At 30.4% G+C, this 26,082-nt stretch overlaps 2 protein-coding genes across 3 annotated transcripts in view; one reads left to right on the top strand and one right to left on the bottom strand.

The window, feature by feature from the left end:
- LOC119668811 (high affinity cGMP-specific 3',5'-cyclic phosphodiesterase 9A-like) overlaps positions 1 to 26,082 on the bottom strand; it is a gene marked incomplete at its 5' end in the record, with an annotated part of 242,153 nt that overhangs the window by 166,219 nt on the left and 49,852 nt on the right.
- LOC119668815 lies at positions 10,784 to 14,637 on the top strand. 2 transcript variants are annotated; one of them, XR_005251534.1, is made up of 2 exons: positions 10,784 to 11,161; positions 11,222 to 11,309. XR_005251534.1 is itself a non-coding variant. In XM_038078461.1 (2 exons), the coding sequence occupies exons 1-2, from the start codon at positions 10,947 to 10,949 to the stop codon at positions 14,571 to 14,573; spliced, it is 306 nt and encodes a 101-aa protein (XP_037934389.1). In that variant the 5' UTR covers positions 10,784 to 10,946; the 3' UTR covers positions 14,574 to 14,637. The 2 variants fall into 2 exon arrangements, 1 of the variants encoding a protein (XP_037934389.1); XM_038078461.1 differs by lacking the exon at positions 11,222 to 11,309 and adding an exon at positions 14,483 to 14,637.

Genomic DNA, 26,082 nt, shown 5'->3' with positions numbered 1-26,082 from the left:
ATATAAAAGAAAGAATTTACATAATTTAATTAAAAATGATTTGATTAAATCTGAACATCTGTTGACACTTAATTTTACGTAGAATTATTTAGTATTATTCCCAATGTTATAAAACAAACATTGCCATAGAAATTGACCTGCATCACTATTGACATGTCAGGAAGATCACTCAAACTCATCAAACTGAACACAATGTGCTTTCATTTATTGTGTCCTTGAATTTCAGGGAACTCACAACTGCCTCATATTGAATACACTCTTATGCTCTTAGTCCGAAAGGATAAACGCATGTACCAATTAATTTTTACGAGACTAAAGTTTCTGCACATATGCCACTTGCGACACCGTTGTGTGTTGCGTGGGACTAAAACTAAAACGCCAAAGGGCACCAAACATTGTTGAATGTATACGAGTATTTGTCTGCCTTTATTGAAATTGTACGTATTGTTGCATACATTTAAAATTCTGTGATATGTGTGCAAAATGTCTGTGACAACAAAAATAAAATCGATAAATTTTTATCACTTCTCCTCTAGGGTAACAGATATAGCTTGACATCCTAAATCTACTAGGATATTTTTGCATAAACAAAATCCTTTCCCTTCCATTCCAATCGTTCGTTTGTTTTCACTTTGTATTGAATACGCCTGCATGTCAGATGAATCCTTTTACACACACTCAACCAGTTAGACACTTTATCATTTGAATTTACAGAACACGACCTGGCTTAGTCCTTCTTCATGCTGATGATATCATCTGACAAATTTTTAGAAGTTCTGTATTATAAATATTTTCAACTATTTTTGCTTCACAGTTCACAAACATTTTAAACATTTCTTCTGCTGCCACAACTGCTCTTTGGACTTTTATGTTTTTTGTTGGTGACATTTTGTCGTCTCAGCTCAGTTCAGCTCAGATACAAATACAACAAATTCAACAAATACAACAAATATAACAAATAGTAAAAATAACAAAACACACAACATCTTTGCATGACATAAAATGTAAATTCAGTTGTCTTGTTGTATATCGTCTGCAGGATATGACGCCTTTTCAGTTTTCTCTCAATCTCTCGTACATGCTTAAATCAAGAGGCGGATATTGTCGCAGCAGATAGCATTCAAAACGGAAACCTCAACTTAAGCCAACTTTCATTGCCCGCAAGTACACATTTTGGCCAAATAAACTTACTCAAAAGTGAAACAAGAAGATTCACAAAAAAAACTAATACTAGAATACAAAAATACAAACAAAATTTATTTGATTTTTATTATATTTTGAAAAACTTGCATACGCACAGCAACTCATCGATTTGCTAAAAATTTAACTGAAAATCTCTTTTGTGCTGATTCATTTATCCTTTGGGTATGATTTACAAAAACTTTACTCTTTTCCGAATGCCACTTTTATGTGCTGATATGTTGCCATACCATCCCAATTCGGTTTACCAATTCAAATTCTGTGGCAATCCATTTTATTTTGTTGCTGTTGCTTGAATTAGTTCAATTGCTCAAGTATGTTACTCATACGACATGTGTGCTCTGTTTTGATATGTAAAAACTGTTTGGTCACAGAGAAATTTAAAAATAATAATAAACAAAAATGTTATATCTGCAAATATGAATGTGTAACACATATATTCACATATATATATATATATATATATTAATATTTTAAAACAATTTTATTTGCTTTGAAAGCAATTTAAGGTGAGACATGAATGATACAGTTGCTTGGCAAATGTCAACTCGGTTATTGTCAAGGAAAAAAAATTGTTTTAATAAAAATTTATGAACAAAGAAATGATAAATTATTTTTTTAATAATTTCAAATCAGATTTCTGAACTAAAAATATTTTGAATGAACAAATACTAAGCCTTAGCAAATATTACAGAATTTTCATATTGACATGTAATATATTTACATATTTATGTCCATTTAACAAGAAGTTTATTAAAAGTTATACAATTTGAGTGTCTTAAAAGAATGATTTCATCAAAACTGTTACAGTTTTATTCTAATATCGTACAATACTGCTATCGTACAATAATGTATAAAAATATTAAGTTGGGTTGGTGACTATATAATGTGATCATTGTTGAAAATATAATTATTTATAAGTGGTGCATGAGGTGTTGATAAGGTTACGATATAATATTACCGCAGAAGGTCTTATAACATTTCAAATTCATTCGGTTGCAAATACAAATCAAACAGAGTAGCTGATTGATAGGTCACATGTCTGTTACAGTCAGTACAACCAATACACAAAAATAAATTGACTCTATATACAAGGTACTAGATTTTAGACTAGAGTCAATCCCATATAGAACTAGACTGAGTTTAGCAGATCATACATAACATTGTCTGAAATTATGATGGGTACACTTATTTTATGTTCTCTGTTTACTAAGTTTCTTGCTAAAGTTATATTCTTGAATATGGGTAAGATAAGAAAGATAAGAAAGAACAGGGTATTAGCTCCCATTTGAGCAGAGCACCGCGACAATGATTGATATTTTGTGCTACAACAGACCCTAACTGAACAAAAGACATTCCGCCTTTCGAATGAAGGCCAGAATGTCGGTTGTTGAGGACCTCCTAATGTCGGACGGTGCTAGCAATTCCCGACCCAGTGATCTCCTCCTTGCCCAGATCAAAGCTGGGCAGTCACATAGAATGTGGCTGGTTGTCTCCTCTGCCTCCAAGCAGAGTCTATAATCTATCTCTTCGGATAGGCCCATTTTGTTGAGGTGGTAACGTAGCCCATGGTGACCCGTTACATATCCCACTAGCAACCTCAACTCTGTTCTGCTAAAGGAGGATATCTTATTATAACTATAGGGAAGAACCAGCTCTTTAGCCTGACGGTTACCTCGACTGTCGCGCCAGTAGCGACTTCTCTTGGTTGAGATTCAGTTATTGATTAGAGACCTAGTTGTAGACCAACTTAATCCACAAAAAGGTTCTGGGCCACAGATTAGAGTGGCGGATCCTGTCCGTGCATTTACATTAATTCCTGTGTGACCAGGCACCCAACACAGTGTCACTTTATTATTGCTTGCCAGCTGCTGCAGTGTATCATAGCAGTGAATATGGGTAACTATTGTTTTAAAATAATTTGCAGAAGAAAAGCAAGAAATACCTGGCCTTGAAACTCTCCTCACCAATAAGACAACTGACAAGCTTGCATAATCTGCAATCTCTTATTTGCTTCATACGACCCTAAGCTTTTTGTGGGTTATCTACTTATCAGACTATATTTATGCTTAGAATCATCGTGCACAATCTTTTCGAAGAAGCTGGGGCTAACTTCAAAGTTAAAATCAGATATTAATCAAGTCTTTAACAAAAACGACTGGTTTCGTAGTCGAAGTCGATCTGAACTCTGATAAGTTATGGTTTCTTAATCGGAAATAAAAGAAGTCATAAAACTCAGAGTTAACTGTCACCTATTTTAAATGCGTCTATCTTGCGATTGTCATGCAATAAATCTAGTACCCCTATTACCAATCCATTACTTATATTAAACTGACTTCTGTTTAGGATTTGAAACAATACACTTTTTTAGACTTGTCAATAGTCTGTATGTGTATAAATTAGGGAGTCGAAGAGACCCTCTCCAGTAATAACAGTGTCCACACAGTGCTCTTATAATACTTCTAACAATAAGTACTATAAATTATATAGTATAAGAATAGGACATGTTACCTATAAAGAATATTGAAATTATTATTTATTATTTTCATGAAATTATAAATACTTTGGATAATAGTAATTAAATATTCGTGTTCTTCTTTCAATAAATCTGTAATTCCAAAGCGTAAAATTTTTAACAAATAATGAGATCCATTCTCTAATTATGATATGTTCATTTTTACCATTTTTGTTGCCTAATAGAGTGGATAATTATGAATTTTTGAATTTTCTTTTCGAAAAGCTCATGTTTCAAAAAGATTGATGAAAATTTCTGTATGTTTTTATGAAACTACACAACGACAAATTTGATATCTGTTTAATGAATATCGAGAAAAAAAAATTAATAGTGAAATTTTAAATTTCGAATTTATGAGTTTTCATCAAAATGTCGACTGTTTGCAGTATGTTCATCTTTGCATAAAAATATCATATCCTGTTTACGCATCGGTAACTGGTAACTTAATCAAAAATATTTGCCAACAAAAAACACATCAAAATCAACTCAATATACGACAATATGCACATCATACTGTACTGACAGTGTTCGATTTATCCGTTACAATATTCATAACTACATCAACAGTAACGCTGCAAATAACAGGAGCAACCAAAAGCAACCAAAGTTTCTAAAGCCAGGATTAGTATCAGTTGCTGTTTGCAAATTACTTTGCTGCTTTGTCACTTTTACCTCGATTTAATGAGATTTTGTTGACACAATCTTGTCAATATTAAATACGACACATTCACAATTCACAATTTATCCATATTTTGGTTTATGCCACACCGGTACCAGTAACGAGTGCCTATACCAGCACTACAACACCGATAGCACCGACAGCACCGACTGCAGCAGCAACATCAATTTTAGTTCATTGGCGGCACACTGAAAATTTCATTACAAAACAATTTTGTTATATCTGATATGAGGAATGAGGTCGAGCATTTTGAGTTCGGTTATTGTACAGTACAGTACGAGGCCATTAACTCTCGCTTTGTATCTGTACTCTTGCTTTCACACACATAATACCTTTCCTATACATGCGAGTACACCTGTTCAGTAATACGAGTACCAAAATGTAGTTGCGTCGCTGCTGAAAATGTCAATAAACCGCAAAATGGCAGCAGGTTTTAATGCACGTCAAAAATTAAAAATAAAAGTTATTTAGAAAAAAAAATCCTTTCGCGCAACATTTGGTCCTGTCGACATGTCAAAGTTATTTGTCTTCAAAAATGGAAATACAAAAACACGCCATAGGTGGTACATTTCCCCATAATAGGCTAATTTAACAGTTTTGTTGATCTTCAATATTGGATTTTGCTGTTGGTGCTGTTGTTAACGTTTTTGAACATTGGAACACGAATTTTAGATCGACTTTTTGTGCTTTTAGTATTATCGGTTTGGTTGGATTTGCGCGGTTCATACATTGTTTATTCCGGCTGCAATTTCATTACATAAATGATAATACCACAAATGGGTTTTCATGTGATTTCACGTATGTATCGAACTTTAATGATTCAGAAAATGATATAAAATAAATGAGAGCTATACTTAATATGTACTGAAAAAGATTTTAAATATTTATTATCATTCAAATAAATGGGTTATATGTTTCATATTTACTCACATATTGAATTTTGTGATGGGACTGTTCAAAATACAATATTTATTGTGTAAGTGAATTCAAATTTAAAAGAAAGCTGTTATAAATGGCTTAAATTAATCAATGAAACACATATACGAGTAGTATTGGGCCCAAGCGTGGTTCTGTCTATGCCCCGGAGCCACGTATCTTCACAGATGACTTAGTGCCGTTCATTCCTACCAACACGAGTTAGAAAATGAGACATATGAGTGTTTGACTTCTGTTTGACATATTTGACATATGCAAGGAGTATTGGGCTCAAGCGTGGCTCTGTCTATACCCCGGGATCACGTATCTTCACAGATGACTTAGTACCGTTCATTTTTACCAACAATGATGAAAATGAAGTCAAACGACTTTTGTTTGACATATTTGACATATACAAGGAGTATTGGACCCAAACGTGTCTTTGTCTATGCCCCTGGCTAGAAAAATGAAACATATGACTGATTGACATAGACAAAGAGTATTGGGCCCAAGTGTAGCTCTGTCTATGCCCCGGAATCACGTATCTTCACAGATAACTTAGTGCTGTTAATTCCTACCAATAATTATAGACATAGGAATTAGATATATGACTGTTTGACTTTTGTTCTATCTTTTTGCCCCTAGAGAGAAGTAATGTCAATGAAACGTTTTTTTTTATCTTTATTTTTCAATACAACTTTTTCTCAAATTGATATAATTTTTTTCGCGATGCTGGAACTTCTTAAACCACCTTAAATAATGTACTATGTTAAGGTCGGCAAAATATTAATCTCGAACAGATATCAACTCTTCATTAAATGCAATAATAATCAAACTGTAATAATAAGTTTAGAATTAAGTGCTAATAAACTTCTAATTAGCAGCTTACAAACAAGATGAAAATCGAAAACCCGTATTAAAGTCGATTGAAAATCATGGTTAGTTTTTTGATCACACACTCAGAAGCATAATTTGGTTGATTTAACCAGATTTTAACAATATCTCAGTTCAAAATATTCTAACTCGACGTATAATGTTGATTAAACGATGCCACATGTTGGTTTTCATCTCTTCTTTATCACATCAGCTAAAATTTTTCTAACAATATGTTATGATCCGGTCAATTTAACTAGTATGTGGTTAGACTAAATTTTTCTGATTGCAATCATGGTAATTCCAAATTTTATTTGGGAGTCATTGTTAGGTGTTTATGCTGAAATATCGACCAGAAGAAGCCAGATTTAATGAAATCTATTTTATGGATCTTGCACAACCACATATCACAAAGTAAGCATTATGCAAAAGTTTTTAACAAAAATCTTAAAGAATATGATCGATACTTATGAGTTCGACCAGCGGGTCTAAAATTACCAGCCGAAGCTAAAATTAACATTTCAAAAAAGGTAATTTGAGTTGATTGTAACTATAAAATTCGTTGAAAAAGTTAAAGACCATAGCTAAATGAAGCTACGAAAAATGTATAGAAGACAAGGTTAAACGCTAGTCTTATATAGTTCCACTATATTGTACTTTATTGAGTATACTTCGCAGACAACAAAATGAATATTGATAAATGCTTGATAAGGTCTACATTGAATGTGACAAATTAAATGTTTATTTTTATATATGATTCTTGCCGGACTTTAGGTTGTGTTCTTATATATAACGACCTAAAGCCCGTATTAAGGTCGACAATGGGAGTTACGAGTGGTTACAAAGAAAGTACAATATATAACGTAAGCTAAACCTGTGATCGGTATGGATAAATCTTTTCCGACGTCATCATTTATATTCTTTGCTTAAAATTATTCATTAATTATCTTACTTATTAAAACCGTAAATTACTTTCACGTTTTTGATATGTTCTGACCAATAATTTTAATTAAAAAATCGTGACCAATATTTTCAATTCATTAAAGCGTGTCATTAATCTTTCAGTTTATATTCAATAATAAATTTTTCAATTTCTGTTGCTGCGCTTTTCGCAACTTCATCCACTAATTTCAGGAATGAAAATGAGAGTAAGTTTAATGCTCGGCGCTGTTAAGTGCAACGAAAAATGCAAGGACATTAAAAAATGTTAGCAGAGCTTTTATTTTGTGTTCGTGCACGTTAAGTGCATCTGAACAATACACTAAAGTAATTATCGTATTGTCACATACAAAAACGGACATGACCAACATGACCAATGACATCCAACATCGACACCAAAAGCGGCTCCAATGTCTCCAGCACATCCGCGAACTCCATTGACACCAAGTATTGTATTCCAATTATCGTGGCCATTCCGTTAAAGTTGTTAATAAGTTTTTTTCCTCTTCTTTGTTACTCACAATAAATATAGTATTTTGTAAAATAATTCATCGGTGTTTTATTCCAAATGCAAAGAAGTACAGAGTTACTGAACGTGTGGGTGGCATGCAACGACGAATAATGTTTTATTTTTAAATGCAACAAAATACTTGCATATTTACGTACACTCACTTTATGTCATGAAGGTATGTCCTTCTTGTGCCTGCATATATTGTATATATTTACAAAAATTCTTTTATGCAACAGTGAGTGAAGCATCTACATATATTTATTTGAATCTCTTTTTTTATAATATTTTTTAATTTATTTTTTTCTCACGTTTTTTTTTTTGCTTGGATGTGAAACTCTTTTATTTGTCACAGTCGAAAGTAGGTTAATGATGACACCGTTTAATATTGCATTTGCGTTTCGTCCTTGCGCTGCGCTGTTTTTGTGTTGGGCTTGTTTAATTTTAATTAAAATTTGTATTATATTTTACAAATGTAGCAAAAATTTCCATTTTTTTATTCCATCACTGCTTCTGCTTTCAAATATTCTCTCTTTGCCTTGCTTTAATCGAGTAGCAGCGTCCTTAGTTATTTCTGAATACATTTTGAATTATACACGTTATGTATCTCAAAGGTCGTCTGCTAGTTTTTCTCCAATTAGGCGCCTTTTTCCGCAATTCCGAGTTTCTTCTATTTCAGTTGTCGGCAGTGGGGTTAATATTGTTGCTGTTGGTGTTGTTGGTGTGGTTGTTGTTGTTGTTCCAGTTGCTTAGTTGCCATTTTCATGCTAATATCTGTTGTGTTGGTTCGTCTCACTTCATAGTTTTGAGGCACATAATAACTTTTACACATCATGCGTAAAACATTGTGGCTTTTAGCTCGACACCGTAATTGCTTTAGCGTATTGAAATACTCTAAGGATAAGACATCGCACGAAACATCTGAAACGTTCAGTGTGATATGTAGATTTAATGAAATTATGTCAATGGCAACTTGTGTCATGACAACCGCGTTTACATATACAACTCGACTTCAAACATGAATTAAGAGAGTTATGAATAATTTCTAAAAACTTTTAACTTTTAACTTGGTTTATATTGAATTGAATGTGGGTTCATAGGCAGCCATAATAACTAAAATTATTTGTTTTAACAATATATTTTGCTGGAACTTCATAAGTTCTGAATATGCGAAAAAATTCATTAAATCTTAAAAGATTTATGAGAGAAATACCAGGAATAGTTTGTGTAGGTACAAACTATATTAAAACTCACTTACTATTGTGTATACTATACACAAACGATTCTTAATATACATAAAGAAAAGCAATATAATACATATTACACGTGGCTATAACGTTACTCAATTATACCTCAATATACAAATATACAGGCAATTTTTCAAGGCAGCAAAAAAATGTTAGACGCTTATACATTGTGCTTATAAATTATCTTAGAATATATAAGGTGTACGAATACTCAATATTCATACAAAAATTATTTATCATACTCATAGTAATATTGTGAATCAGATATATACCTATAGAAACTTCAAACCTCAATGACAAAAAATTTGATAAAAACCGATTTTTTCACATATTCAAGTCTTTGGGAAACTGAATCTAAACCGATTCAAGCCAGTATATTCGTAGTCTTAGGCTAACGCTACCAGCTTAATAAATGTGCTGCAATAATTGCCATTTTTTATACAAAATCTATACAAAATTCAAACAAAAATTTGCTTATTAGATTCGTAAATAGTATATATTAAAAATTAATATTTTAATTAATATTTTATATTTTAAAAATTAAAATTAACATGTAACACTAACCAACATAATACTTAAGCACAATGTGTTAAATAATATCAAAATATTTTAGACTTAGCTATAATATTTGAAATCATATGTTAATCATTTTCTCAATATCTTTCAGATTAGTTTTCTGTATATATCACATAGAATCCTAGATTGCTCAGTTATTTGATCCTACGTAAGATAAATACCAATTCAATACTATTCAATGCAATTCACATAAACTTCACATAGGTAAAAATCCAGCAAAAAATGCGCCAATCTAAAAGATAATACTGTTGCCGAGAAACTCAAATAACTCTCTTGTAGCCAATTCAGTACACTAAACACTAGTACAAAGTTTTACACGCATATTGAAACCAGTCCATACAAATATTAACGGTAGCTCGTCTTAATTATAAATTTTATGGTAGGTTGGGTTAGAGTGGCGGCCTAAAAGCCCACTTACGCACAAATAACGGCCGGCTGTAAAACCACAGATAATAATGTTGTTTATTCGCCAAACCAAGATAACCATTAACGCTGGTATAAAGCCCAAAGCAATTAGCATATACACAAATTCAAAAAGAACAGGCACGACTTCTCTATTTAAAGAATAATAGTTCAGTCAGATCGGTGTAAAAACGAGCCACAAACATATTAAACAATCTACTCGTCAAAGATTGGCACTGACACATAAGATGAAGAGTAGTTTCCCCTCCTTTTATGGAAAATTGCACCCCGAACAAAAATTTTTATAGGATAGACCGATACTGTAGTGTTGAATATGTGTGACTGATACTTTTCATGTCTAAATTTCAAATTCTTGTCCAATCTTTCATTTTCTATCATTTTTTTAACCCTTTTTAAGCACTCCTACGATTTTAATTTATATGGATGCTATAAATCGCTATAAAGTTGCTATAAAATTAGTTTGAATATAACCTATAGGTGTCAACAACTCGAAAAAAAAAGTACAAAAAATTGAATAGATTGTGAGGCTATGTGCTAGTCGCTTTTGAGAAAGAGACAATCGTGCTATACATTAAAATCCTTCAAAGTTTATTATTCTAAAAATGTAAATAATCAGTAGTCGTTGACTATATTTTTATATTACAACTATTCCTTTATTACACGTATGAAGCGTATAATTTTTTATTGCCAATGAAGTAAAAAAATTGAAATTTAAGGCTAAATCGTCTAAATTTAAAAAGTATCACTTAGTATGTGATTAGTATGTGTTCCTATATTATCAAAAATCAATTCTCTGAATTAATGAAATAATCTACATTCTAAATATTTTAAAAAAGTAAAGTAACAGAGTTATTGTTTGTAATGAAATTACAATTATATTGAGTAAATTTTTTTTATACATACTTTAACTTTGGTAAATTTTTGTTACGGTTCCTTTGGTAATGTAAAGACTTTTTTTGAGTAACTGACAGCTCAGTTTTTACTACTTAATTTAACTCTCAACAATGCTTTGAATGTCATGTAAAATCATCTGAAATCTTGTTACATATTTCCCGCATTTCTTTTCTCGAAATGTGTAACTGCTTACTGAATTACACAATAAAAGGAAAATTTACGAGTTTTCACCTGGGAAAGAAGTACACACGAATGCAAGGAATAAAAATGCTGGCAACTTCCTCTTTATGCAAATCTAACGAACACGAATGCTTTGAGTATCTTATTAAACTTTTCGAGAAAAGTATGTACAAATATAAACAAGAAAACATTCTCACAAGTTTATTACTACAGTAAGTAAAAAACGAAAATAAGACAATTAAAGTGTACATTCACCTATTGAAATTTTTCAGCAATTGAAGCACAAATCTACTCGCATATTCGTTTTCATGAATGTTTTCATTACTGTGAAACTACTAATTTTTTCAGACAGTGGCGTAGTTAACATACTCTAAGAGTCTAAAGAGATATTTTAAGCAACTTACACTACGAACTAAATCGCAATGTCGTTTACAGTCTTGGTATCATAGAATGTTTCATTTCAAATTTATCTTTGAACTCTAACTCACTCATTAGCTTTAGTTTTCCCTGTCGATTATTATAGAATGCTCCTTCTCAAGTTTGTATTCCAACGTATACTTACTCGTCAGCTTCAGTTTACCCTGTCGATTATTACATAATGCTTCTTCTCAAGCTTATCTTCCAACACTAACTCACTCGTCAGTCAATGCTTCTTCTTCCAAAAGTTAATCTTATCTTTCGAAACCAACTCACTCAGCAGCTTAAGTTTTCCCTGTCAATTATTATAGAATGCTTCTTCTCAAGTTTATCTTCCAAAATTCACTCATTCGTCAGCATCAGTTTTCCCTGTCGATTATTATAGAATACTTCTTCTCAAGTTTGTCTTCCAACGCTAACTCACTCGTTAATCAATGCTTCTTTTTCCAAAAGTATGTCTTTCATATCTTATCTTCCATAACTAAATCAACTTTCGTCAGCTTTCGTTTTCCCTGTCGATTATTATCGAATGCTTCTTCTCAAGTTTATCTTCCAAAACTCACTTACTTATCAGCTTCAGTTTTTCCTTGTCGATTATTATGCAATGATTTTTCTCACGCTCTTCTTCCAAAATCTTATCTTATCTTTCAAAACAAACTCACTCGGCAGTTTCAGTGCTCCCTGTCGATTATTATAGAATGCTCTTCTCAAGCTTATCTTTCAACGCTAACTCATTTATCAATCAATGCTTATTTTTCCAAAAGTGTGTCGTATCTTCTATAACTAAATCACTCATCAGCTTCTGTTTTCCCTGTCGATTATTATAGAATACTTCTTCTCAAGTTTGTCTTCCAACGCTAACTCACTCGTCAAACAATGCTTCTTATTCCAAAAGTATGTCTTCCATATCTTATCTTCCATAACTAAATCACTCGTCAGCTTCCGTTTGTCCTGTCGATAATTATACAATGCTTTTTCTTAAGTATACCTTCCAAAACTAACTCACTTTTCAGCTTCAGTTTTTCCTGTCGATTATGTAAGACATTGTCATTAAAGAAAGATTAATCACACCGGTGGTAAAACACCTATAGACCCTACTCTTACGGAAGTTGTTGAAATCATATCTTTGTGGATAAGCCAAAAATGATTTAAATCCTAGAAGTAACCATTAAATGCATATGTTATAAGAGGCAGTCTTTAATTTTCGAAAGACTATCAGAAAATGCAGTTCTTATGATGATATGATTACGTTTTTGGAAAGATAAAAATATTTAATGACAACAATAATTTTTATTACACATTCATACCGAGATGCACTAAATGTAAAAATTAATATTATGTAATTGTATTACGCCCTACGCCCTTGGTTTTATAGAATTTCAATAACAAAAACTATTATACGCCAATGTACATAACTTTCATAGGAGGCTTATGTAAAGTATTTCGAAACATAAAATTCATTTTATATCTTTTAATAAACGTTTGCCTCTTTTATCACCGAAGTGCTGTGAAGAACAAAAAAAAAAATTTTAAATCAACATTGCCATTTTCTAGACTTTTTATTTTCCTTGTAACAAATGAAACATGAAGAATTCTTGATTATGTTCTAATGTCATATAAACGTACTTCAACTTGTATATTCACAACATATATGTACATATGTAAATATGATGTACATACTATATATATTCTCATACCCGTAGTCGTACCCGGTGCACATAATAGCTCTACTGGATTCGAGCATGGAACATGACATTTCTTAAATGATTTCTCATGCAAATTGAGAAAATGCGTGCAATATAAGAAATTCCAAGTAAAATCAAGAATTGTATTTTTTTCCTTCGTATTTAATCACATGTTAAAATAAATGAAATTTTCATTAAGAATTACAACTGTAATCAAAACGAAGGAAACATATAGTGAAATGCGGTACCAATATAGTTTCTTCTGGGAAAATATTTTAAAACCACTATAATTCACTTAAGTTATTTTTATAATTTCTGTTTTCTTTACATTTACAGAAAACTTATTATTCGAGGGGTGATTGATAAGTTAGATATAATTTTTGGCTTACATTAGCATAAAGTTTGTATTTAATTTTTTTTTAAGTCTTCTATGGGGCATAATTTTACAGAGTCCTTAAAAATGTATATGTAAAAGTCGCACAAATTATATCGGAATATGATTGAATATTTTTTTTAGATAAGATTTATCTAAGCCTTAAAAATATACATTAGTTGAAGAGATTATATCCAAAAATTGTAAATTTTTTAATAAAGCAGAGATTATATTCAAAAATGATCAATCTTTAAACTTTAGAAATATATGAATAACAAATCAAACAAATCGGTAAATACGATAGATGTATTTACACCCCATAATGTCATTCGATTAATTTTGCAATTGCAATTAATGACGCTGGTGTATAGACAAGAAATTATTTTCTTATGGAAATGCAGTACTTTTTTTTAACTTTAGAATCTAAGCATTATAATAATGCCCAGTTATTATTTTACTTTTTTTGACTCAATCATAATTATGCCAAAGAACGAATGTCATAATCTTTCTCTCTAACGAAACTATCGTAGCCCTTTTGTGAATAAGTTTACTGTTTCAACTGTTATCTCATTTTTAAAGTATATTGGTGTAGATATATCTTACCTACAGTTATATATATGTAGACTCAAAACTTTTTTGAAGTACATTGAAATATTTGTAAGCATTAGTTACCAGTCCACCGGCACAAACAACCACATTTTTGATTCATTCTCGGTAACCTCGAAACTCATCCAGCTAACAACTTTTTTATTTTTAAATATTTTTCAAATATGAACTAATTTTCCTTTGTTTGATAAGATTCTATCACTAGATTATATGTTACGCTAGTAGATTTTATTTATGATATCCCAAGTTATTACTTTATATATTTGATGTTCTTACGACCATATCTAAATTAGTCAATCACTTTTGAACATTTCTGTATTGGTAATGTATAGTATAAAGTCTTCATATTGCCTTTAAAGCTTTCTTTTTGCTTCAGAAATGAATTTTTTTTAAAAAGTTTTGCTTAATTCATTTTTATTTTTTTAATTTTTTGAATTCTCCAATACTAACAGCCTACATAGCAGCTGTCAAAACAAAACAAACGCTCATATTGAAGACTTAATGGACGAAAATGGTCCGGCTAAAGAAAATGCTTCGGTATAAGAAGCAGGTGACCACCGATATGAGGTCACTCGCTACTATCAACTGGCTACTGACACAGCCAAAAATGACGCACGTGATCTAAAAGTTATTTGATAATAATATAATGTTTTGAAATTATTTAATGTCATTAACACTGACATATATAAAAAAAATTAAATAATTATTAATTTAAATAATTATCTTAAAGATCTTCTTGTAATGTCATATATAAGTATTTAAGTTACTGCAATATTGATGAAATTGTTAAAATTCTCTAGTAAATTATATTTTTAAATAAAACCAATAAATATTTAAAAATTTAATATATTATTTGTATCAAATATTTTAATATTCTATTCATTAGACCAGTATTTACCATACATAGCAATAATAACATATCAGTAGCACCAGCCATATAAGAAAAATATTAACAAAAGAACATGAGCTATGGGTTCAAAATCACTGATCTCATAGCTGTTATTACTCGACGTTCTTCAGATATTTTTTCAAAACATAAATTTATTGCAATTAAAAATGAAAACAATCACTTACCTTTTAAATAAAAAGCTTTTTAATTCAATGTAGTGCATCCATATATATTGACGGGTTCTCATTTTTTACTGGCTTATATGTACATATGTAAACAATTTTTATGACTCTGTGCAGAAGAGCACATGATTACACTAATTTGCAGGTATTAGCATACCCTGATATATATTATTATACATATATAATAATATATTATATATATATAATATAATATGTGTATTATTTAATATTATATTTTATAATTATTATAAGCAACTACGAATTATATTTTTATTAAATTTTATAACAATAATTTCACACTTGTTTGAAAATACATTTTAATTTCCATTCCATTCCTTCCATATTTAAGCTTTATTTGATGCTTCATATTTTTCTTGCTTTATTTTTTAAATGATTTATATTTTACATGCCTATATTATATTCACTTTTAATTTTTACAATGACTTCATTTATTTATTATAATTAATATAATAAATACACTATAATTATTAACTAAAATCAAATTTTTTTTAAATAATATCACGACCGCACTTGTTAATTGCGTAATTACCGAAATCGAACTAATCAAATACATAAAGTCCAGTTAGAAGCATAAAAATCGAGATTACAAACAAGAACAAATTGAAATTGAAACGTGTTTTATTGTTTTCATAAGTCAAAAAGCAAAAACAATGATCATACGCTTTATTTAAAATTTTTTTTATAACACTTTTGTTGATGCAATCTATATGAATATTGCATATTTGTACTCTAAAAAAAGGAAAACTTGCGTATTCTCCTACACACAAATGTGAGTTTGTATGTATATGCTTAACTTAAAATGTTTAAGAAAAACAACATGACTGTTATTTTTTGTATGGTTCAATGTTTATTTAATCTTCATGCAATTAATTAACTCTGAAGATTATGTTAATACTCTGTTAAAGCTGTTATTCCTTTTGAAACATTTTAGTTTTAACATAAATAATTGAAAGCACAATTAACATTTTAATTAAATTGAAATAAATACAAACAAAAAATTCTATATATAATTTTTATTTAAGAAATTTAAAATTTATTATTAAAATATTATTTAAAATGTAAAAACTAATATTATCATCTTAAAATAGTGATATAGTGAAAATAGCGTGATAAAATAGTGAATAGCGTGATTAAATAGTGACAATAACCAAAAGCTATTTTAAAAATTTTTATAAAAATTATTTTAGAGTATTGTAATTTTCATTCATGTAAATATAATTAAGCTCTACTATTAATCCTAGGTATAAATTTAATAGACTTGATGAATTTTTATTGCCGCACTCGAAGCATCAATGTTCCAATTTAAGACCAACTTTCTACCAACTTGTTAATATTTTATTACATTGTACTACCAAATTTCTGTTCAAATAAAGTTAACTTCAATAATCATTTTAGTTAAGTTTATTTATACCAATAAATTTTTATTTAAAAAAAATTTACTAACAAATTTTGTATGTAAATAATTTTATCTTTAAGGATCGCTGTTGTTAACAATGAAATATGTATGTCTGCAGATACATTCATTATTAATAATTTTTTAAAAAAAATAGTTTTAAATACACGCATTCAATAAAATTACCGATCTAATAATTGTTTATGTGCCCCACAATAGCAACTTTGCAAAGTTGCTACTTTATCAATATATATATATATATATATATATATATAATATTTGCCATATTTGCAACTTTATTACTCATAATGCCACCCATCTAGCGTTATGTAATTACGCCCACATGAATTTTAGCCCTATTGATTTACATAAAAAATCCATTAAGATAGTAACATTTTTTTATCTGCACCTATGTTAAATTCAATATTATTACCTATTCCTTTCTTAATGCCTTACTCCGAGACCTTCTTCATTTCATCTCATTATGTGAGTTTTAATATCCTTGCATGTGTGCTTTCTTTCCAGATCAGCGTAGGTCACAGCAACAATATTGTAATAGACTATTAATTTCTCATTAACTCCTGTTGGATGTATTATGTTAATCAATTATAATGAAAAATTATTAAAAACTTTTAAACATTTTTTTAACAATAAATAACTACAATCTTTAAGAATAAAACTATGTAAAATATCGTTTCGGTTTACATATAAGGTCTCATAAACAAAAATATTATTAACAGGAAGCGAAGTCAGAACAATCAAGTATATTTTTGTTGTGAGGATGTGGAATGCTTTATGCACCGTCAGACCGACAGTCGTCGGTCTGACGACTGTCGGTCTTTTCACTATATTTTCCACTATATTTTCAGAATTTATTGGTACAATCTGGGCTATTATCTCTTCGCGAACAATCAAGTAATTATTGTATATGAAATATTAATATTAATAGAATAATTTTTTCTCTAATATTATATTTTAATTATAAATTTAATAAATTTAATAATTTAATAAATTTAATATATTTTGAGTATTCCTCATAATCGTCGTGATTATTCAATGATTGATCTAAGATTTGCTTACCGCCCCATTGCGATTAGTGATTACTCTGACATTAGATAGTGCTAAGTAGGGCAGCCTATCGCTTTTCGCATATAGCTTCAGAGCTCTGTCCCTTATATATTTTTTGACCAGATCTATTCTAAGGTCTCTTAGCATGTCATTCGTGTGGATGTACCATGGCACTTTAAAGAGCCTTTGGAGAGCCTGACTTTGAGCAGTTTTTTAATCAGTGTAGATGTATTTAAAGATTTTTAAACAAAATTTTAATTTTTGTGTAATAATTAATAAAATAAAATTTTTCTCTACCCTTATTATCTTTCTATTTTAGGTGCAACGTATCCTAGTGGCACTTCTAACAAATGCAATTATATTGTCCTGTCGTTTTGAAGGAACGCATTTATGGTGAAGCGCTGTCATGTTGCATAGTAATTTGCATATCTCAGCAGTCGCAACGACAAATGAGTTAAAAAATGGCGAACGTTTTTATTAAAAACAGGACACTTCAACTAATGTTGCAAGTGTGTTTGTGTGTGTGTGTGCGTGTGTATCTGTGTGTGTTTACTTTAATAATCACACATCCTTACGAACACTTTGTGGGGAATCATTTCGGTGCTGTGTGAAACTGTTCGCAACATGCAAGTTAACACCCTGTATTACTATAACGGCACTTTGCCGTTACACATAATTTTTGTATCTCAAGTATGCGCATCTAAGAATTGCGCATTAAGATATTTCATAACGCCTACGCGCGTTTGTATATTTAATTTCAGTCAGGCTTACTGCCTGCACTTCTTATGGCAACAATGTTGCAAAAGAAAACAAAATTGTTTTCCTTTAAGACGCAACTATGTTGTGCAAAACAGATCAAGTATCATTTGAAATACTTGATCGATGAATTGTTCAATCATTATTGGACAAAGATATCGTCATCTGGCTACTGACGCCAAAGCTAAAGACGCTGACGAGGTGCTTTAGCAAATAGAAGCTCCAATCCTATTGGATGGAGAAAAGACGCTTCTAGAAAATTCTTAGGAATTTTAGAAGCTTGAATTCAATTGGATAAAATCCAATTTCTGATTTTCAATAACGACTTCAGGCATCAAAGGAAAAACTTTGAATAGTCAGTCGTTATAAAGGAATGAAACAAAACGGTTAAGCCTTAGCAAAGGTTAAACTAAAATAGTCGTTATCCAAAGTCTTTGGTCGGTCTTGCGGTCTTGAAACAAAAAGTTAATTATATTTTTAAAAACAACCGATATTCAACAAATATAATAGTTAAAATATGTCACAAAAATTGTAATTAAATAAATTAATTAAATATAATAAATAAAGTATATTTTTTAAAAAACTAAACAAAGAACCCGAACATTAATTGGCGCCCAACGTGGGGCTCGCGATTATAAAAAAATCTCTAATAATAAAATACGAGATTTCGCGAGTTTTAAAAACACACAGTGAACTCACGCAAATGTGAAAAAACGAGTGGCTCGCTTTAATAAAAATATCCCTAATATTAGAAAACGAGATTTTGCGAGCAAAAATTTTTAATGTGTAAATTTTTTTAAAAAAAATAATATAAAAATATTCGGAAATTAATTGGCACTCAACAACTGTTGGGCTCGCGAATAAAAAAAAAATAATAATAAATCTCAAAATAAAATACGAGATTTCGTGAGCAGAAAATTTTTGAATGTGCAAAATTTTTTTTAAATGGATAAATGTAATTATCCATAAAGTTAATATTAAAAACTGAAAATATTAATTAACAATAGTGATTAATAAGAACAGCAGTTAATAGTTAAAATTAACCAATTAATTTTGAAAAAAAGTATTTCCAAGACAATAAATATTGGAAAGTAAATAAGAATTTTATTAAGAAATTTTTTAAAAAAACGAAAAAAAAAAATTGTGTTACTTTAAAACACGTGTAATAACAACTACAAAAAATATTAGCAATCTTTGGACAAACCATGTCAAGAATCCAACAATCAGCGGCCGAACGTACTGAACGACGGCCAGATGCTGAAGAGGAAAATATTTTAAACAGACTGAGAGAACGCACCGCATCAATTAAAGCTCATATACACCTAGACAGCATCTATGGTGTAGAAGGTGAACGGAACACTTCACCATTAAGCCCAAGTGTTTCCAGATTTTTTGAAGAATTCGCTACCAGAAGTCAACGCGACAGCAATCAATAACTTCTCTACAATTGATACAGAAGGTATTTCTTTACTTATGCTATTTATTAAAAATCAATGTACATAAATATATATTTATTAATGCATTAAAAACATACAAATAAATAAAAATAAATTTTTCATATTTAATAACAATTATATATACAAATAATATATTCTCTATCAGACAAGAAAGGTCTGTAAAATTTTTATAAATATAATAAATAATCCTGGAGGAACTAATAAAGAATTTCTCCAAAATGGCCACAAACACTACACCATCTACTACAATAACTCAAGAGACGATCAGCAGATTGATCTCTGTTAATCTATTATCCCTTAGGGAAGAAGTTAGGAGTTTGAAAAGTCAAATTCAAACACTGACTGGTACAAATACCGTAGTGGAATACGAACCACAGACAATAGACGAGACAATAACGTGCGACGAAAGTCTAGACGTAATAAAATCCATTCCAGAATTTACTGGAAATCAAAACTCTTACGTTAGTTGGAGAGAAGCCGCTCACAATTGCATGAGCCTCTACACCAGAGGTAGCCGAAAATATTTTGCTGCCCTCACAATATTAAGGAACAAAATAGTTCATCAAGGAAACGATGTACTAACCAATCATGGAACTGTCCTTAACTATGACGCCATTATAAGCAGACTTGATTTTGCTTATGCTGACAAGCGCCCAATCCACGTCATTGAACAGGAAATGAGTATCCTTAGGCAAGGCTCATCCACTGTCCTTGACTATTATAATCTGGTTAATAAAAAATTAACCCTTTTGATAAACAAAACAATAATGACTCACGGTAATGACTCGTCCATTACTCGTGAATTAAATAACAAAAATCGTCAGAACGCCTTGAGAGTGTTCATTACTGGGCTACACGCTCCATTAAATGATATATTATTTTCCCTTTCACCTACAGATTTACCTAACGCTCTAGCCAAAGCTCAGGAGTTAGAATCCAATAATTTGCGTGCAAAATTCGCATTCCAATTCTCTGATCAGAGAAAAACTCTTAATCAAAATAATTTCTCCAATAACTTGCGCTTTAATCGCGCAAATGTAAACAAGCCCAGGCAAAATAATTTTCCTAAGCCTGAACCAATGGATGTTGATACATCCATACAACAAAGGCCACATCCTCAAAACAGACAGATACCACAGTTTCGAGGAAACAATAACAATTTCTGGAATCCAAATGGATCACCACAAAATCAGGGAAGGATGCAACGACCCTTCAACAATTTAAAGCATCGTCGCGAAAATAGCGAAAATAGCAATCAACCGCAGGCAAAGGCCCAGCGAGTTAATAATTTAAATGAGAACCATTTTTTAGGTCCAATATCGGACTCCCTTTCATTTACAGAAGGGACAAAGCAATAAATAGAAACCTCCAAATACTAATAGATACAGGTGCTACGGCTTGTTATATCAAAGCCGGTATCTATAAAAATAAACAAAAACTAAGCATAAAAAAAAGAGTAAAAACCATTAATGGCTATACAATTATAAGCCATTATCATATTGTTCATCTATTTGGACATAAACAATTATTTTACGAGATAAAAAATCTCGAATCTGATTTTTTAATAGGTTACAATTTTTTAAAAAAAATAAAAGCAACCATTGACATTGAGCAAGGCTTGCTCAAATATGAAGGAGGTCTAGAAAAAATATATGACAGCAATACAAAAAGAGGCCAACAAGAACCAACGACTCAAACAAAAAATTATATAGAAAACTATATAAAAATACCCCCTTGGGATAAAGAATATCCTAAGGCGCCAGCCGAAGATAATACCGGCAAGAATAAAAAATTAACGACTCAAACAGAAAATTATATAGAAGAATATATAAAAATACCCCCTTGGGATAAAGAATATCCTAAGGCGCCAGCCGAAGATAATACCGGCAAAAATAAAAAATTAAATAAAATTAAAAATTCAAGTAAATTGAATAATATTTCGGGAAAAATAAATCCTGAAAAGCCAGCCGAAGGTAATACCGGCAAAAATGAAAATATAAATGGGGAACAGTGTCGTTTACCCTTAACAAATAATATTAAAGAGAGTTCAGAAGATGATATTTCTGAACCATATTCTCAAGATACCTTAATGGAAACTTCCACATTAGGATCTTTAAATGTACGGATAAAAGATAATATCACGTACAACGAAAGTGAGAGATACTTAGGGGATATAAGGAAAAAGGTTAGGCTTGAAGCCACCTTAAAAAATAAAATAAATAAACTTCATTCTAAAATAAATATGGAATTACCATTCAGAACCGATATAAGGGCTGAAATCAGAACTGAATCTGATTCTCCTATCTGGAGCAAGCAGTACCCTTACCCATTCTCTGTCAATTCATTTGTAAATGAAGAGATTTCAAGAATGTTGGAATCCAACATTATTCAAGCTAGTAATAGTCCATATAATTCTCCAATATGGGTCGTATCCAAAAAAGGACAAAATCCTGATGGTACCCCAAAACATAGACTAGTTATTGATTTTAAAAAACTGAATGATCAAACCATTCCTGATAGGTATCCAATCCCTGATACCAGTATAATTTTATCAAATCTTGGGAAAGCCAAGTACTTTTCTACAATAGACTTAGAGTCAGGTTTTCATCAAATACTGATGAATGAAAAAGATATTGAAAAAACTGCTTTTTCAATAAATAATGGCAAGTATGAATTCCTCAGAATGCCATTCGGTTTAAAAAATGGTCCACGCATATTTCAGAGAGCTATGGACGACATCCTGCGCTCATATATTGGCAAAATATGTCACGTCTACATGGACGATATAATTGTATTTTCTGCAGATCTAGATCAACATCGTAGAGATTTAGAACTTATTATAGAAATACTGCACGAAGCAAATATGAAGATTTCCCTTGAGAAATCAAAGTTTTTTAAAACCGAAATTGAATTTTTAGGATATATGGTCGCTCATAAAACCATTAAAACCGACCCAAATAAAGTAGAAACTATTCTAAAATATCCTGCTCCACGCAATATCAAAGAATTGCGAAGTTTTCTCGGACTAACCGGCTATTATAGAAAATTTATAAAGGATTATGCAAAAATTGCTAAACCTTTAACTATCCTACTCTCTGGAGGAAATGGTAAAATCTCCAAACATATGTCTAGTAAGGTTCTTATAGAATTGAATGAAGAAGCCCTTGAATCATTTAACCTTTTAAGGGAATATTTACTAAATCAAATTGAGCTCACGCAGCCAGATTATTCTAAAAAGTTTGTTCTAAATACCGATGCTTCTAATATAGCAATCGGAGCGGTTTTATCTCAGGATTCAAAACCAATAACATTTGTTTCTAAAACTTTAAATAAAACAGAACGAAATTATGCGACTAACGAAAAAGAATTATTTGCAATCGTTTGGTCGTTGAAGAATTTACGAAACTATTTGTATGGCGTAACAAATCTAGAGATCCATACGGATCATCAACCATTATCGTTTGCAATTTCAAATCGCAACCCTAATTCCAAAATGAAGAGGTGGCATGCTTTCATCGAAGAGTTTTCTCCAAAAATCATTTATAAGCAAGGACACACCAATGTAGTGGCGGACGCCTTATCAAGGATTGAACTACACAATCTAACGGATGAATCCATAAGCGATGATAATGAAGATGTCGACAATGCTAGTCAACATTCAGCTCCTAGTAGCGATAACGTCTACATTGAGGAGACTAAAAAACCACTAAACATGTTTAAACAACAATTAATATTATCCAAAAATAGATTCACAGTACATGAATCTATCAAAACATTTGATAAAACACGTCATATAATCGAATTTGATACAGTAGAAAACTTAATAGCAATACTGAAAGAATATCTTCAACCAAAATTGGTTACGGCAATTTATTGTACTCCTGAAGACCTATATGAAATAAAGGTCATGCTTAAGCAAACTTTTAGTAATAAATTTTTGCATACTAAACACTTTCCTATTGACATTCCAAATAGGGATGATCAAAGTATTATAATAGAACAAATACATATTAGAGCTCATCGTAGTTATGATGAGAATATTAAACAAATAACTGCCATGTACTATTGGCCTGAAATGTTTAAACAATTACGAGAATATTGTAGAAACTGCGTGATATGCAATACTAATAAATACGATAGGCATCCACAGAAGATACCTATAAAGGAAGCTCCAATTCCAACAAAAGTAGGAGAAAACCTACATATAGATATATTCTACGCTCAAAAATTAAAATTTATTACATGCTTGGACTCTTACTCAAAGTTTTTAATTATAAAAACCATAGAGAACAAATTTAATTTAGATGAAAAAATTCTAGAAATATTACAAACATTCCCAGAAGCTAAACATATTACTCTGGATAATGAACCAAGCTTGAGCACCCCTCAGTTCAAATCTCTCATGCAAAGGATGAATATACTTCTTTACTACTGTGATCCCCGTCACAGCACAACAAATGGACAAGTGGAAAGAGTCCACTCAACAATTGTTGAGATTGGCAGATGTATTAAACAAGAATATAATCTTGTAAATGACCTAGAAGTCATATTGAGATCTGCCCAACAATATAACAAAACAATCCACACAATCATAAAAGAAAGACCAAATGATGTCTTCTTTAACAAAACTAATCATGAACATATTCATGAAAAATTGAAAACGGCACAAGCACGAATGCTAAAATGCCATAATAAAAATCGCTTAGATAAAAGCTTTGATGTAGGCCAGGTCATATATGAAAGAATTATTGGTGAACGAAATAAGTTACAACCAAGATTTAAAAGACAAACAGTAAAAGAAGACCTTGGTAATAAAATTAGAATAAATAATAGGAATAGAATTATTCATAAGGATAATATAAAAAATAAATTTATATAAAATAAATCCTTTTTTATTTCAGCATGTTTGTATATATCAAACTAATTATACTGATATTATCAGTAAATGGAGAAATAATAGACTATACTAGGGATAATTACATATTAATAAAAAATAATGACGCCTTGACATATTATAATTACAGTGACATTCTACACGTCACTAACTTAACCTATTATAGAGACATTCTAAGTGACGAAAAGCAATTTTTCGAAATTGAAAAGAAAAAACATTCTTACAACCAAGCAGAATTTATTGACGTAGAAATGGAAATAGAACTAGTAGAAACTTTACTTAGTCAACTCGAGAATAAAAGATTCAAAAGAGGAATAAATGAATTAGGCACCGTCTGGAAATGGATAACGGGAACCCCCGACCATGACGACTTTGTACAAATAACAAGTAAAATAAATGACCTAATCATAAACAATAATAAACAATATTCTACGAATTCAGAATTGTTTAAAACAATTCGAAGGTTAACTCAAACGGTGGATACATTAACAGGACACGTATATCAAAAAATTGTGCGAAGGCACAGACTAAAAATCATAATAACTGAATTACAAAATACTATTCAGACAATAGCTTTAGCAAAAGCAAACATTTTATATCCATCCGTGTTACACCTTGAAGAAATTAAAGATATACTTCAACATGAATATAAACAAATTTCTATAATCAATCTGCTGGACGTCTCTACTTTCAAAATTGTCCAAAAAAATTCATTAATAATAATATATATCAAGTATCCTCTGATAACTGATAAATGTATTCTTTTCGAAACAAGGCCTATATTCCAGTCTGATGGAAAGTTAATTATCCCAAACGAAATAATAAAATGTCAAAGTATCTACTATAATATTGATAATTGTAAAGTAGAACTAAAAAATATATATTGTAAAATAAATAATGTAAATAATTGTCTTTCTGATATTTTAAACAAAAGACAAACAAATTGTAAGAAATCTAAAGAAAAAAATAAAAATATAGATATAATAAAAGAAGGGGCAATACTTCTTACCGGAAATCACTCTGTTAATAATAATAATATTTCCGGAACTTACTTAATTACTTTTAATGATACAATAAACATAGATAATGTTATATATGAAAACACAGAAAATAAAATAAATTTATACATTTTGAACCATTATTTTAACGATTTTAATGTCACTGAATATGTTGATTCAAGTGAACAAGAAATTAAATTAAATAACAGAGATTTAATTAATATATTAAAAAATGATTATAATGAAAGCCCCATTTCTTTATCTACATTATCAATTGTAATAATATTAGTTATTATATATAGTAGCTATAAATGCTACAACTATTTTAAAATCAAACCGAAGACGACAACAGTTGATAAGGATCAAGACATTGTATTCAATGCCTTAGATCAAC

Source organism: Teleopsis dalmanni, chromosome 1, assembly GCF_002237135.1.
Source record: "Teleopsis dalmanni isolate 2A chromosome 1, ASM223713v2, whole genome shotgun sequence".
NCBI lineage: Eukaryota > Metazoa > Arthropoda > Insecta > Diptera > Diopsidae > Teleopsis > Teleopsis dalmanni.
The sequence above is the reverse complement of the archived record's forward strand: the minus strand, read 5'-3'. Positions and strand labels throughout refer to the sequence as shown.